The sequence below is a fragment of the Pyrus communis genome, chromosome 14 (genome assembly GCF_963583255.1).
Source record: "Pyrus communis chromosome 14, drPyrComm1.1, whole genome shotgun sequence".
In the NCBI taxonomy this organism is placed as follows: Eukaryota; Viridiplantae; Streptophyta; class Magnoliopsida; order Rosales; family Rosaceae; genus Pyrus; species Pyrus communis.
In genome coordinates this window covers 300538-314454 of record NC_084816.1, presented here as the reverse complement: position 1 = coordinate 314454, position 13917 = coordinate 300538, and the positions used below count along the sequence as shown (strand labels likewise).

General features: G+C 37.9%; 1 protein-coding gene and 1 long non-coding RNA gene across 2 annotated transcripts; one reads left to right on the top strand and one right to left on the bottom strand.

The window, feature by feature from the left end:
• Positions 1 to 2630: 2630 nt before the first annotated feature.
• LOC137715923 (uncharacterized) lies at positions 2631 to 4885 on the bottom strand. The gene is made up of 2 exons (XR_011065611.1): positions 4524 to 4885; positions 2631 to 2991 (listed from the first exon to the last, which is right to left on the bottom strand). It is a non-coding gene; the product is annotated as an uncharacterized lncRNA (long non-coding RNA).
• A 910-nt stretch (positions 4886 to 5795) lies between these two features.
• LOC137715787 (lysine--tRNA ligase, chloroplastic/mitochondrial-like) lies at positions 5796 to 10333 on the top strand. Its single transcript, XM_068455135.1, has 14 exons — positions 5796 to 6094; positions 6220 to 6438; positions 6587 to 6698; positions 6962 to 7070; positions 7328 to 7385; positions 7534 to 7602; positions 8124 to 8231; positions 8416 to 8508; positions 8653 to 8757; positions 8906 to 9112; positions 9327 to 9421; positions 9508 to 9598; positions 9710 to 9883; positions 9980 to 10333. Exons 1-14 carry the CDS (start codon positions 5831 to 5833, stop codon positions 10070 to 10072), a joined length of 1797 nt encoding a protein of 598 aa, XP_068311236.1. The 5' UTR covers positions 5796 to 5830; the 3' UTR covers positions 10073 to 10333.
• Positions 10334 to 13917: the final 3584 nt, after the last annotated feature.

Sequence of the window (13917 nt, the reverse complement as noted above, 5' to 3'; positions counted from 1 at the left end):
TTTTATTTAATTCTTTTCAAAGCATGAATTTTTCCTTCATTAAATTAAGGAGGGCCGACTAATCCACACAAAAGAGAATTAGGGATAGTGAGTGCAATTTCCCCTATCCTTGAGCTTGGCTGTTGATTAAAGGGAAGGTATCAGGCCAAATATCTCAAAGTGGCCGAGACAAGGTTAGGGAGCCAATAATAGTTAAGCACTGTGGCATGCGAGCTTCATCTTACCAATCCTAAGGATGATTGGTAATTTGGTACGAACCAAACAAGAAGCAACCATTATTTTAGGCTTGACCGTTTGTGGCGACACCCATTACCCATTAGATAATAAGTCAGCAAAAATTGATGCACCCCACAAGGCATTACCCGATACCCACCAAGTGGAAAAGTTGGAAAGTTGGGAGGAGAAAGGCGATCACCATCAGTAGTCATATGTCCAGAGAAACAAAGAAAAAGAAGGTATATGCATTGCCTTTTTCTAATGGGGTAATGTAATTGCATATTTGATAAGTCTCTCTGAAGAACTAAAGCCTACCTCTTACTTCCCTTTTTCCTCGTCATGATTGTGCTATGAAAATGTAGCACTTGCTAACAATGGGCACCAAACCTACCTTAATCATTAGACACGACAAAGAAAATTGAAAAGCCAATGCCCCACATGTTTGGAACATATACACCATATATACCGTGATTGGTGTATGATGCCAGCTCTATTATTTCCTTTACGAAAACATTTCACATTCTAAACTACTACAATCTGTTGAATGAGGATCAAATTTTAGGATAAAGAGGTAATCACATTGTCTTGGCTAATTACCCTAAGAGGGCTAGCAAACCTTTATATTTGGAACTACGTTTTTTCTACTTTCTCATTTCTTTTTATGATCAAGCAATGTTACTTAATGATTGAAACCGTATGTTGTCTAGGTCACTTTTTAAAGATCAACTTTGCAACAAAAGAACCAAACAAGTAATTATCAAATCGTTAGATAAACGTTGTTATAATTTTAGTGTTTACAAGATTTATTGAACAACCAGTAAAAGATTTCAAATGCTATTAATTTTTTGTAAGAATAATGTTGTTAGCATTCTTCTTTGGCCTAAACCACGTCTCTCTTATTTCACTTGTCGCTCTGTGTTTTTACCTATGCTGATAGAACAATGGTAATAATCTACAACCATCATGATCCAGGTCCTCTACGGAAATGGATTCTCGTCACCGCATCACACGTGATAAAGATGAACAGCCTCCTCTAGGGTCTAGCTAATGCTAAGGAAAAACTGGAAAGCACATTGCAATCAACAGCTAAGATACAACTGCAAACATATCCATGTTTGACTTGTGTATGCATGCCATGTGCCGTGTTTGGCTACGAGAAGAAACATATTGTTCTAGCCAACTTGGCTAAGGTCATATCTGCAACATGCCATGTGCCAGGAGATTAGAAAACATGAACTGCATGAGGCAGTAAATCGAGGAACACCTTAATCTTTTCAGTTGTTGAAGATGATAATCACCAATCTTGAACCGAATAAGCTGAGGCACTAATGCTTTCAACTCAACTCACTCAAAAACCAACATGCATGTAGGATGTCGCAGCTATACTTTCTCTGCAACGACTATCATCCCTACACTTAACAGATTACCAAAAAATTAAGAGACCAATGTAGCAACTAATTCACAACCATTACTACCAGACCTTGAATTAGAAGCTGCCTAATTGGCACCCTCACACTGTCAAGTGTGCTCTTCAGCCATTGCGGAAGGCAGAAGCCAGAATAAAGACGGGAAACGAGAAGCGCCTTGGTTAAGTAAGACGCAAGATCAATCGAGAATTGAGATTTGTTGAACATATGAATAATTAAAAGTAGGAACACGCTATGCACCAATATTCCACTAGAAGTAGCCATTCCTGAAAGGAACTCAATTTGCCATTCAAATAACCTTGAAGATACACCATCAACAGAAAGAAAGAGCATTTCGAGCAAAAGAAACAGAAAAGAGAGTATTCACTTCTAGTTTTCTAGATCAAATACTCAATTGGTTGGTCTCCAGGACTCTCACTCGTCGCTTGTTTCTTGCAGGAAACTCACTGAGCATGTCGTTTTAATGCACATATTTCTTACTTGTACTACCAGAGGAGGACAAGTGAAAGAAAATAGCATTACCACTGGTGGAAAACAAAGGTCCGAGGTTTCAGTTCATACAATGTATAACACATCTTCCCGTGCAGAATTCCAGTGTGGAAGTCCTCAGTTCTTGATTCATTAATCTCAGCTCACGGCACACAATTAAAAGAGCAATAAGACTTGCGTCGTAAGGCTTTCCCTGCCTCTCTAGCATCGTATTGTAAATCATCAGACTTGTTAGAACATTTCATTTGTCTCAATCACTCTAAATTCCACCAACAATCTCAAAAAAGACATAACCCTTGTATGAATAATTCATCGTGCCTAATTTTCATTGCTATGGCGATGCAATGACCTAAATAATTCTGAGTTTGAATCTACCCATTTTTAGGTCTCATTAGCTTATCAGTTATTGCTCCACCTGAGTACATCATATCAAATCCAAATAATCAATACAAATTAGCAAGAAACCTTAAATACACGACTGCAAAAACTGAGATGCTGTACAAGGTTGAGCGTTACTAATTATTTAACTATATCATCCGGTATTTTCGTATAATTTGTAAATACAACATCACCAGCGTATGATCAAATATCGATGCTTCCACGTAAAATTAGATCCAAAGAAATCAACACCTCAAAGGATCTAAGACTGTTTGAAGCTTTCATATAAACACAGGAATGGGATCTCAATTTAATTGTATTCAGAAAGTAATTTTCCTTTTCATCCACCAGCAACCAGTAATCTAACTACCACAAAGTTATGCCTGCTCCTCAATTATATCTGTTCCCCTCCCAGACAAACTGTACAATGCATTGTAACGAAAGAGTTTATCGAAGAATCTATCTTCCATCCTGCATCTTCCTACAATAAGTGCTGAAATGCATTAGCCAGTGTTTGAAGAATTTAACAGTTACATTTCACAAAACTGTGCAGCAGCATCAAGTGATCAACAAATCCAACACTGAATAATTTGTGTTATTATTCCTAACATCCAACAAGCACACAGTTCTTTGAAAAACTCTGACGGGGCTGCATGGATCCCATCATTTTTGTGAAAATGTGGAACTTCTGTTTTAGAAATAAAAGAAAACAGATGAAGGGTTTCTTAAATGAATTACAGACTATGTAGAATACCACTGCATGAAGAAGATGGGTTGGTTTCGGTTACATTGACAATTTGACATAGCAAGTCTTTAACAGGCCAATGTGCACAGAATATCATCTCTCAAATATTAGTAGGTTTCAACCACCAAGAGGAAAGGGTCATTTTCTAGAAAAGGTCATGTTTGATGTCCAAGATCTTTTCTCTTCGGAAGCTCTTTACAGCCCATCAAACATGTGACAACCTGAGAGCATGCCTTATAACACCCGTTCCTATCCTCTACTTCCCAATTTAAAGTATGAAAGACTACCGCTAACGCTATCTTGCCAACTTGCTCCCCGGCATTTCTTGGACTACTCAAGTCCTTGTTGAAGATCAGTACAGCAATAGTCTGTACTCCACATAATGCTAAATTTACAATGGATTCCAACTATTTCCCAAAGATTAAGGCGGTCATGAAATTTATTAAATGTGACTATTTGTTTATTCAATCTTAAACTCACCATACCTTCATCCCTCCTGCCTCAGATTTGACAAATGAATCTGTGCAACCCAAATCGTAGGAAATCTCAGATCTTGATCAGTGTTTTGGAGAAACAATCAAGTTTGACTTAAAGTTTCATCACTCAAGTCATGAGTGAAACAGAATAGTTCTTACTCCATGTTTAATAAGTTAATCAACCTTCCTAACAAAGATTATTAAGATTCCAGCCAAAACAAAAGAGAATAAACAATGGTTAATATTAGCCACTGGTGCAGCTTGCTTTTGGATACTTCTTGACGATAAATTTTGGGAGCTATTATTCGCCCTCTAGAAATGGCATCCTGCACTCCTCTCTATACAAATTTTCCCTTGTCCTTTTATAAAGTGAGCGCAGGAGGTGACAAAAGCGCTTTGCTTTTCGAACAAATTGCCATACATACATACATATATGCATAACAAGTCAATCCCACAAGCACTAACAAAGTTCATCTTTTTATCACGGCAACCGACTCTTATAACACTTGATTCTCAACATTTGTTCGGAGAGCGAAGCGCTTTTGTCATACTAGTATCTAGCTTCTCGAGCTTCATGCTGATCGCCCATTAAATTTTAATATCAGATGAAAAAGAGCAATCTTGAACGACCCAATTCATGAATTCAAACAAATCACTCACTCAACCCGTCATTCTATAACAAGATTAAAAGTCAATGATCAAGCAAGAAAATCATCACAAACCCACCATCCCAGAAAAGAAAACAAAGCAATTGAGATCAAAGAAACTGCAGAAAGGATGGTAGAAAATTACTGTAGAGGGGAGCCGGCGAAGGAGAAGACAATCGAAGAAGCAGAAGGGGATCAATCAGAGTGGGGATCGTAGTAATAGTCATCGTGATCGACGGTGGTGGACGAGTCATCGGAGTCGGAGGAAGAGTAGTAGTAGTAGGAGTCGGGCGGAGGGACGCAGAGGAAGGTCCAGAGGCAGAAAGCCAGGCGACCCAACTGCTGCAGAGGGAAGCAGAAGATGAGATCTAACAGCTGGTGGCTGCTCATGCGCTCCGGTAAGCATGCCAACTCCTGCCACATCTCCGCCGACAGGTGCGCCACCGACTCCACCATTACGCTGTTGAACACCATTTTTGTGCCTCCTCTGCAGACTTCGCGTGCGTATGGGAACGGGACTCTGTTCTGTTCTGTTGTTATTTTTTGGTTGAAAGATTGGGCAATTGGGACTCAAGACTCTGGTTTATCTGGTTGAATGGATCTCAATTTTCACCACTCCGTCTTACTTTTTACTGTTGGAGTCGTAGATATAACACTCAAAAGAATTTATGTCGGCAAAACAGATGACGGATTTTGTACAAGACAATTCATCTTTCTATTTGTTACTAACATGTTATCTATTACGGTAATGAATATTGAAATTCTGTTTTAATATTAACGACGTATCATAAACAAAGACGTAAGAAATAAGGATATATTATGCAGATGGCATTCTTCATCCTCGATGTTTATTGTTTGTATATTTACGTCACAGGTAGCAGATATGCAAATAATTCGTAAATAGTGAGAACGACCCATCCTGCATTTTGCTCAACAATTAGGAACCAAGTGTTGCTGTCTTTAAAACCTTGGCAGAATTCTGAAATCCCAAGACAATAAAGAAAATTTTTCAATGCATTCAAAATATGGGCTGGTACATTACGAGTCATAATACAAATAGATAGATTTAAAATAAAACTCTAATCCACTTATATTATGACAAATTAAGTACGAACCCCTGCTCCTTTGAGACAGTGAAAAGTATCTCCGTATCAACTTATTTGTAAGAACTTTAATACAACAGAGATGACACCACATCATTATCTCAAGTCAATTTCATAGTTTGCATGTAAAGAAGTGTTACGCTATGTATTGGCTTCCGCTGTAACTCACGGCAGGGGCACGAAACTGGCTCGCATCTTCAATGGGTCATCACATAAATACGGGCTAGATGATAGCCCATTCCACAAAGCCCACCACAGGTTGGCCCCCTTGTCCACGGAAGAAGTGAAGTGAGAAGTAAACACCAAAAGACCAACCAACCATTGAAGCTTTGGAACCAAAAAAACAGAGATGGATGCGCTGAAGCTTTGGAGCCTATCCTCGCAGCCATTGAAGCACCTCTTCCGCGTTGCTTCCTCCACCACCACGACGACTCTCAGACGACCCTTTTCTCATTCTTCTTCGTATTCTAGAGTTGTCCTCCGCTGTTGCTCTTCTACCTCCATCTCCACCACTCCCGCCAACGCCGCCAGAGCCGGCGGCCGCAACCGGCGGGCATCCACATCTTCCTCCACCTCTGATAGAGACGCTGTTCGAGCCATTCGTTTGAAGAAGGTATGTTCTTTCCAATAAAGCTCTGACTGACTGAAACTTCAATGGCAGAGTGTTGGGACATGAAGGAAGTCAATTTATGGGTTTGAAATTTGCTTTCTTGAATTCCATTTCCAAATGGGTTTTAGGTAGAAGAACTGAGGAGCAAAGGTTTGGAGCCATATGCTTATGGGTGGGAAAGGACTCACACTGCTAATCAGCTGCAAGATATATACAAGGATTTAGCGGACGGTGAAGAGGCAAAAGCCGAGAGGGATGCTGTGTCCATTGCAGGAAGAATTGTGGCTCGCAGAGCATTCGGAAAGCTTGCATTTTTGACACTGAGGGACGATTCCGGCACAATTCAGGTAAGGAAAGCTTGCATTGCTATAATGCTTATATCTCATTCCTGGCTTTTTATTAAAAATAAAAAGAAAGGCTCTTTTATCTACCCTTTAAGTAAAATGAAACGAAAATTAGAGCAAAGTGAGTGAAGTTATGAACATTTGGTTACAGCTTTACTGTGAAAAGGAACGGCTTGCAGACGAACAGTTCGATCAGTTAAAGGCACTTGTTGATATTGGTGATATAGTTGGTGCTAGTGGATCCATCAAACGAACAGAGAAAGGTAAGTTCTTTAGCGTTTCTTGTTTGTATTTGGTTGCTAAGCTTAGCTGATAGGCTAATGGCCTCTATAGTAGAAGGAACAACAAGTGTACTTGAGTTATGGATCAGTTGCTAGCTAAAATGAAAGCCTTTTTCTATTTGTGAATTTTCATTAGCTAATGATGTTAAACCAACCAACAAGTTTCATGCTTGTCTAAAAAGAGTTTATATTAGCCTCAAGGTCCTGCAAAGAAAGCTAACAAAAATTCTTGGTTAATTCCTCAGGGGAGCTTTCGATTTATGTGAATTCTTTTGCAATTCTTACAAAATCTCTACTCCCGCTGCCGGACAAGTATCATGGTCTAACAGATGTGGACAAGCGCTACCGTCAGCGGTGAGTTGATATTTTCTTTTTGAGCATTATGTTTTATATGTTTAGATGTTATACAGTTTTCTTTCTTTCTTCCTGTAAATTGTAACACTACAACAACAACAACAAAGCCTTTTCCCACTAAGTGGGGTCGGCTGTATGAATCCTAGAACGCCATTGCGCTTGGGTAAATTGTTACACTAGATGTGAAAATTTTGGTTTACCTACAAGTTTCTAATTCTTTGTGTCTGTTCTATCTTATTTTTCCCATTAATATTTAGGTATGTAGATATGATTGCTAATCCTGAGGTAGCTGATGTATTCCGGAAAAGAGCAAAGGTAAATCGTCCCTGTTCTCTCCGTACCGGAAAACAATTAAGACCTACTAGGTTTTTTACTTTCTGATATATTCCTTTTTATGTTTGATAAGTTTTGAATTTATACTTCTATTCTTGAAAATGATTTACTTGTTTGTTTTACTGAGTAGATTATATCGGAGATACGAAAGGCAGTGGAGTCTGTTGGTTTCGTTGAGGTTGAAACTCCAGTTCTGCAGGTTTGGCAATTTCTCCCAGTTTCATATTTGCATGGCATTTTAGCTATTTGTTTTGATAGGCTCTGTGGTTATTTTGGATAGTGCATGCTCATAGATTACAATTATTCAATTAAAAGCCTGGCTGAAGTTTTTTTTCCTGGTAAAGTGGAACTGGAGAATTTGAAAAATGAAGTTCATCTTGTGAACATAAAATTTATATTTGAAGTTTAACAGTATCCTTGAGATGACAATTGATCGTTGGTTGTTAAGTCATTGACTTATTTGTAAAGTTAAGAGAGACTTTCCAACGACATGTAGACAAATAAATAATTAGTGGAAATCCAAATTGGTCTCTTGTTAACATGTTTGCATCTATTCATATCAGTTGGTGATGCTTACGCAAGAAATAGTTGCCCGGCCTGAATTTATAAGTTAAAGAAATTCTATTTAATTCCTGGAATATATAATTTCTGATAATTTTTATGAATTTATTTTAATGTCATATACCTGGAACTTGGTTTTTAATTGATTTGATAAACTAGGGAGCAGCTGGTGGTGCGGAAGCTAGGCCATTTGTTACACACCATAATTCACTTGGAAGGGACCTGTACTTGAGAATAGCAACTGAGCTCCACTTAAAGAGAATGCTGGTGAGGACTTTAGTTTTGTTCGGAATGTGAATGATTACTGGTTCCACAGAAACTCTATAAAAGATTGGTTTAAGTTTCATACAGTAACAAATGAATAATTGCGCGTAAGTTTTATTTTTCTCTACTTCTAACCTTATCTTACACTTGAATTAGATATTAAATAAGATCTGTCTATGGATGACAGGTTGGTGGGTTTGAAAAAGTGTATGAGATTGGTCGAATATTCAGGAATGAAGGCATTTCAACTCGTCATAATCCTGAATTTACCACTATAGAGGTAAATTAATTATTACTGTTTATTTTAACTCGTCTTTGTGTACTTTACCAAATTAGCGTTACTAGGTGTAGGCTATTATATATTTAACTTTATTATTTTTATCAAGTGAAGCTCTGATCATTATTGGTATTAGTTTGATCTTAGATGTATGAAGCATATTCAGACTATGAAAGCATGATGAACATGGCGGAGGAAATTGTTACACGATGTGCGCTTGCAGTTCATGGGACTCTTACTGTTGACTATCAGGTAAATGCGACTTCACCCAACTTGTGTCACGATTTCTGTGCAGTTTACATTTCCGTGAAAAGCAAGTTGGAAAGTACATGTGCTTAGTAGTAATATATGATATCAAGTTGCTTTTAATATGTTGTAACTGGTATCATGTTCTATGCAGGGGGTGGAGATACATCTTGAGCGGCCTTGGAGGAGGGAAACCATGCACAATCTTGTAAAAGAATCCACTGAGATTGATTTTGGTGAGTTGGGCAATGATCTTAAAGTGGGTAAAGAAGTTACTCTGAAAACCCTCGGTGCTGACCTTGATCACAAAGACAAAGTTTCTATTGAAGCATGCACATCTATTGGCCACCTTCTTAATGAGGTTGATCTCAATCTACAATCTATAGTTCTTGATCTTGGTTTTTATTTGCATTGACTAATTAGTTTGCTGAGTTATCCATCTGATGGGAGGCTGTTGATATGAAAAGAACAGATTTCAATGATGAAAATCAGAAACTTTTTGAAATGTGGATTTTAATTTGTTTTTGTTCTACGCTGTCTCCTTTTTTTCTGGTCCTAATTGTTCATTCGTCCAGGTTTTTGAGATTGTTGTAGAACCAAAGCTTCTGCAACCCACATTTGTATTAGACTATCCTATTGAGATATCTCCTCTGGCCAAGCCACACCGAAGGTATTATACCATGTCGATTAAATTGCGTATTACGTTCATTTTGGTAGTTTTACATGTCACCTTACTCCTTTGTTCTTCTAAATTAGAAATGCAGGGTTGACTGAGAGATTTGAGCTTTTCATCTGTGGTCGTGAGCTGGCCAATGCTTTCTCTGAACTGACCGATCCTATGGATCAGGTAATCATGAACGCTGATTGTTTATTTTTACTGCCAATTGTTGTACATTTCACTATGTTGGTTTCTATTACGAAGCATAGAGAATTTATCGTTGGTGAGAAATTTTGGCAGAGAGGACGCTTGGAAGAGCAAGTGAGGCAGCACAATGAGAAGAAAGCAGCAGGTATTTCCGAAACAGATGGTGCAGATGATAAAAGAAAGGAAAATGATGACTCGTATGAGGTGACTCTTGATGATGATTTCCTTACAGCTTTGGAATATGGGATGCCTCCAGCTTCAGGAATGGTACGGTCATTATCCTGTCATATCTTTGTAATTTGGGAGAAAATGATAGGAAAACTAATGGGTAGAAGTTATATATATATATATATATATTTTCAGGGACTTGGAATTGACAGGCTAGTCATGCTTTTAACGAACTCGGCGAGCATTAGAGATGTAATTGCCTTCCCAGTTCTTAAGGTTCAGCAATAAGGAGACTGAGACAGTAAGAGGGCCAACGATGAGTTATTATATTGAGGTCAAGCTGCAAACGGCTTTATTTTTTATTCATCTATTTTTACTGATGTCCAGTTTAACGGGCTGCGGATACCTGGGTTTACTACTTTGGGGGCATAAATTTTGTGGTTCCGCCATATGATAATGGACTTTGGCAAAACGAGATTAGTTGTTGGAAGATGTAAACAAGATGGTTATAACATTGGAAATATATTTTGGGTGGTCTTCTTTTGTTCACATTATGTACGGATCCGACCATATGAGGGTGTGTCGGTGCCATCTATAAAGGTGCCGTGTAATCATGGAAATATAGCATCTCTCTCTCTCTCTCTAAACTATTTTTGTTTTGTTTGTAAGTTTAAGTTGTAGTTATATCATGCAAGAGCAAGAGAGAAATAATGAAAACGAAGATGATGGGATTGGGATGGGACTTTGTGTTGTCCACGCCCGCCCCGGGCCCGTCCCGCAATGATAATGATATATATTACAAAGAAAGAAAAAGGGCAATACATGCGCTTGTCGGTTTGTCTGTCTGTCTGTCTGGTAATTTGGTAAACAATTCCCTTCCTCTTTCATAACCTTACCAGCCTGCACCTGCCGGGTGTGTTACTTTTCTCCGAGGACTCATCATCACCTGCCCAAAGCCTTCCTTCTTTTGGCTTCTATAATTATGTGGTTTTTTTTCAACTTTTCAGAAAATAAAGGAAAGATGTTGACTCTATAACTTGTTTCACTCACTCTCAAACTCTCCATTTCTGTTTTATTGGAGCGGTGTTCTAATTTATTCTTAACTAGGAGGCTAAGAGGGAGAATTCAAACTAGGATGCAAAAGGGATGCACATTGCTCTAGTTAATTAAGTTACGTCGAGGTGTACTCTTTTTTTTTTTTTTTCGTCTATGCATAATAATAAGTTGTCAAATTGGAAAGACAAGGTATATATGGCATAAAAAACCAAGGAATAAAATAAGAGAATGAGCATATATAATGTGAGATAGTAGGGAAGGGAAGTATGAAAGAGGAATATTACAGAGATGGCATAAAATAAAAGGAAATGTGGGAACTTTGGCTAGGCAACACAAGTAAAGAATGTAGAAACCATTAAATATTATTAGGGTTGAGGAGTCCCTTCCCTCTGAAGAAACAAATTCCTTGTTCTAAGACTTAATTTGCATGCATGCATGCATGCATTAAGGGAACATCACCATATATATATATATATATATATCTGCTAATTATTAATTTAATTATGTTTGTGCTGTCATCAGTCATCAGTCATCTGATGCCTAATACTGATCCCTCGCAAGTTTAGAACACAAAACCAAAACACAATACATAGGACGTTAATGGCGTTGGTTACCTTCCTATATAAATATAATATAATAACGGATTCAGAAAAACATATTCATGTATGTACGTATATATTGCCCGATGCCTGCCTCGCGAATCTGAGCCAACCAATGATTGCTATTAGATTATTCTTTCTAATATCATAATTAATATAATCATATCTATATTGGATCGGATTTGTTCTTCTCTTAATTATACCATTTTCTTCTTTAATCCTGATATATATATATATATATATATATATATGTGTGTGTGTGTGTGTGTGTGTGTAAAAAGATTTTGGATTTGGATTTGGGAGAGGGTAAAAGCTATCTGTTTTTTATGTGTAATATTTTTGTTGTTTTTTTTTACTGTGTAATATTTTTTGTTGTTGAGTGCTTTCCTTTTCAGCTAATTAAAATTCTACTAATTAAACGCTTTCCCTTTCCCTTTCCCCTTCCTTTCTTTTCGTTCTTTCTTTCTTCCTTTCTTTCTTTCTAAACTTGTAGACTTGCTCTCTCATTACATTTTCTGTTTCTTCTCAACAGTGTCAAGTGTCCATGATGTTCACGATGGAGGAGGTGGAACCCTAAAAGAGCAGGGTATCATCGTAATTTCAGTCTCCATAGACATAATTGCTGCTTCCTTCCTGTTCCCTCCCTCTACTTAATAATTTATAAAAGGGAATCCCATTCCCACAATCATAGGCCAGGCAGTCGGCAAGGCTCTTTCTTTATGCTTTACTTTTTAGGTTTGTTATTCTTCTTGAGGAGTTGGACTTCATAGGCCTTCAATTCATTTATGTTTTGAAGTTGTAACAGATTTACGCGTACGGAGGTTGCGAAATTCATACTTTGTCACATTGTTTCAGAATTGAGACTGGAACTGCAAAATAAGTAATTTGGGGAAGTAATGGTAAGTTGTTGATGTGGTGTGATCATAAGGAAGGCAGCCAGGCGCGCGCACACACACACACATATATTTTGATGAGGTTTGTGTTTTGCAAGATTCATTGTCCTCCCTTCATCTGCTTTTGCAAGCCTAATTCCCCTCATATATACACTCCTGGACAACTCAAATTACAGAATTCCCCAACTCCATCTCCACCTTTGCCTAATTCAAAACTTGAACCAGTTCCTGAGACATCTGACCACTTATCTGATGCAGAAACCACTGAGATCATCAAGGAGGAGAGGTTATTAGGTAATGCGAATCCACAACCAGCTACCGCTCAGCCTTGTCTCAAGAGTAGTCTCCGAAAGCCTAATACCGACTCAGGTGCTCCAAAACAGGTGGTGCTCAAGAAGAGAGTGCAGTGGACAGACTTTTTAGGGAAGCAGCTTGTTGACGTTAGGGAATTTGAATGCAGGTGTGGTTTTTACTCTCTCTCTCTCTCTCTCTCTCCCCAAGTTCTTTGGGTGGAATTCTTTAGTTAATTGTTGAATATGTCAGCTTCCCATTTCTACAACTAGTGTGAAGAAAATCTTACATCAGAATTCAAAAATCATGCTTAATCTTCTTTCTGAATGTTAAGCAGGAATAAAACCAATTGACAATACGAGGAGTAGCCAATTACTTATAAGCACATATAAGGTCCATTCAACAAAGCTGAGAGGTTGAATTACATCGATCAGATAAGATCATGGTTACACCTTCTGAAAAGGGAAAAAGAAATTTATACTAGCTTTGTTTGGATAGTTTGGATCTTTTCTCCTTTTTGGTCTTAATTGTAGCATTCATGCGAAAGTTGAAACCAAACATGTCCATTCAGTAGTGTATTTTTTTCATAACTTAATAGCTGAAACTTGAAAGTGGAAACCACATACATGTTGTCTTCAAACTTTTCCTCCCCATCTTCACACCCCAACTTATCTTAATTTACAATACAACTTCACATTCTTCTTTACGACAACTTCCCTACAATGGAGGGATCACATTGTTGCGGTAATGTCAAACTACCATATGAAACGCATGGCAACTCATGACTTTTTGGTATACTGCCACAGTGGTATCTCTAGTACATTTGCCATTTGATTTGTTGAAACTACTTCTTTTGATGCACAAAATCGGGCCGATATTAGACCAACTTAGATCTAACCGTAAATCACACAAGTACAAGAACATACAAGATATATCTACAAGCAAGGTTCTAAAAGACGCTAGGCGCTAGTTGGGCGGTGGGCTGGGGCCTGGCGCCTAGGCGCCTAGGTGGACTAGGAGGATTTAAGTAAATTTATTATATTTCGTGTAAATAAATGTCTGTTTATACTTAAAAAAAAAATATATATATTATGAAATTTTGGAACATAATGAAAATATGGGGAACAAACATATAATGTGTGTTCATTTAAGTATTCAATAAGTCTCTTACAATTTATTGAAAAAATAATATGCAAAATGAAATTTATTTATTTTTTGTCTATGTGAGTTGCAACCTAGGTGGGTTCCTAAGTGGGTCTGGGCAGGCTAGGCGGGTGCCTAGGCGGTCTAGACG

Coding starts and splice junctions, on each gene's coding strand:
- LOC137715787 (XM_068455135.1), top strand. CDS start 5,831: ATGGATGCGCTGAAGCTTTGGAGCCTATCCTCGCAGCCATTGAAGCAC. Junction 6,439..6,586: donor ACGATTCCGGCACAATTCAG/GTAAGGAAAGCT, acceptor ATTTGGTTACAG/CTTTACTGTGAAAAGGAACG. Junction 9,599..9,709: donor TGACCGATCCTATGGATCAG/GTAATCATGAAC, acceptor AAATTTTGGCAG/AGAGGACGCTTGGAAGAGCA.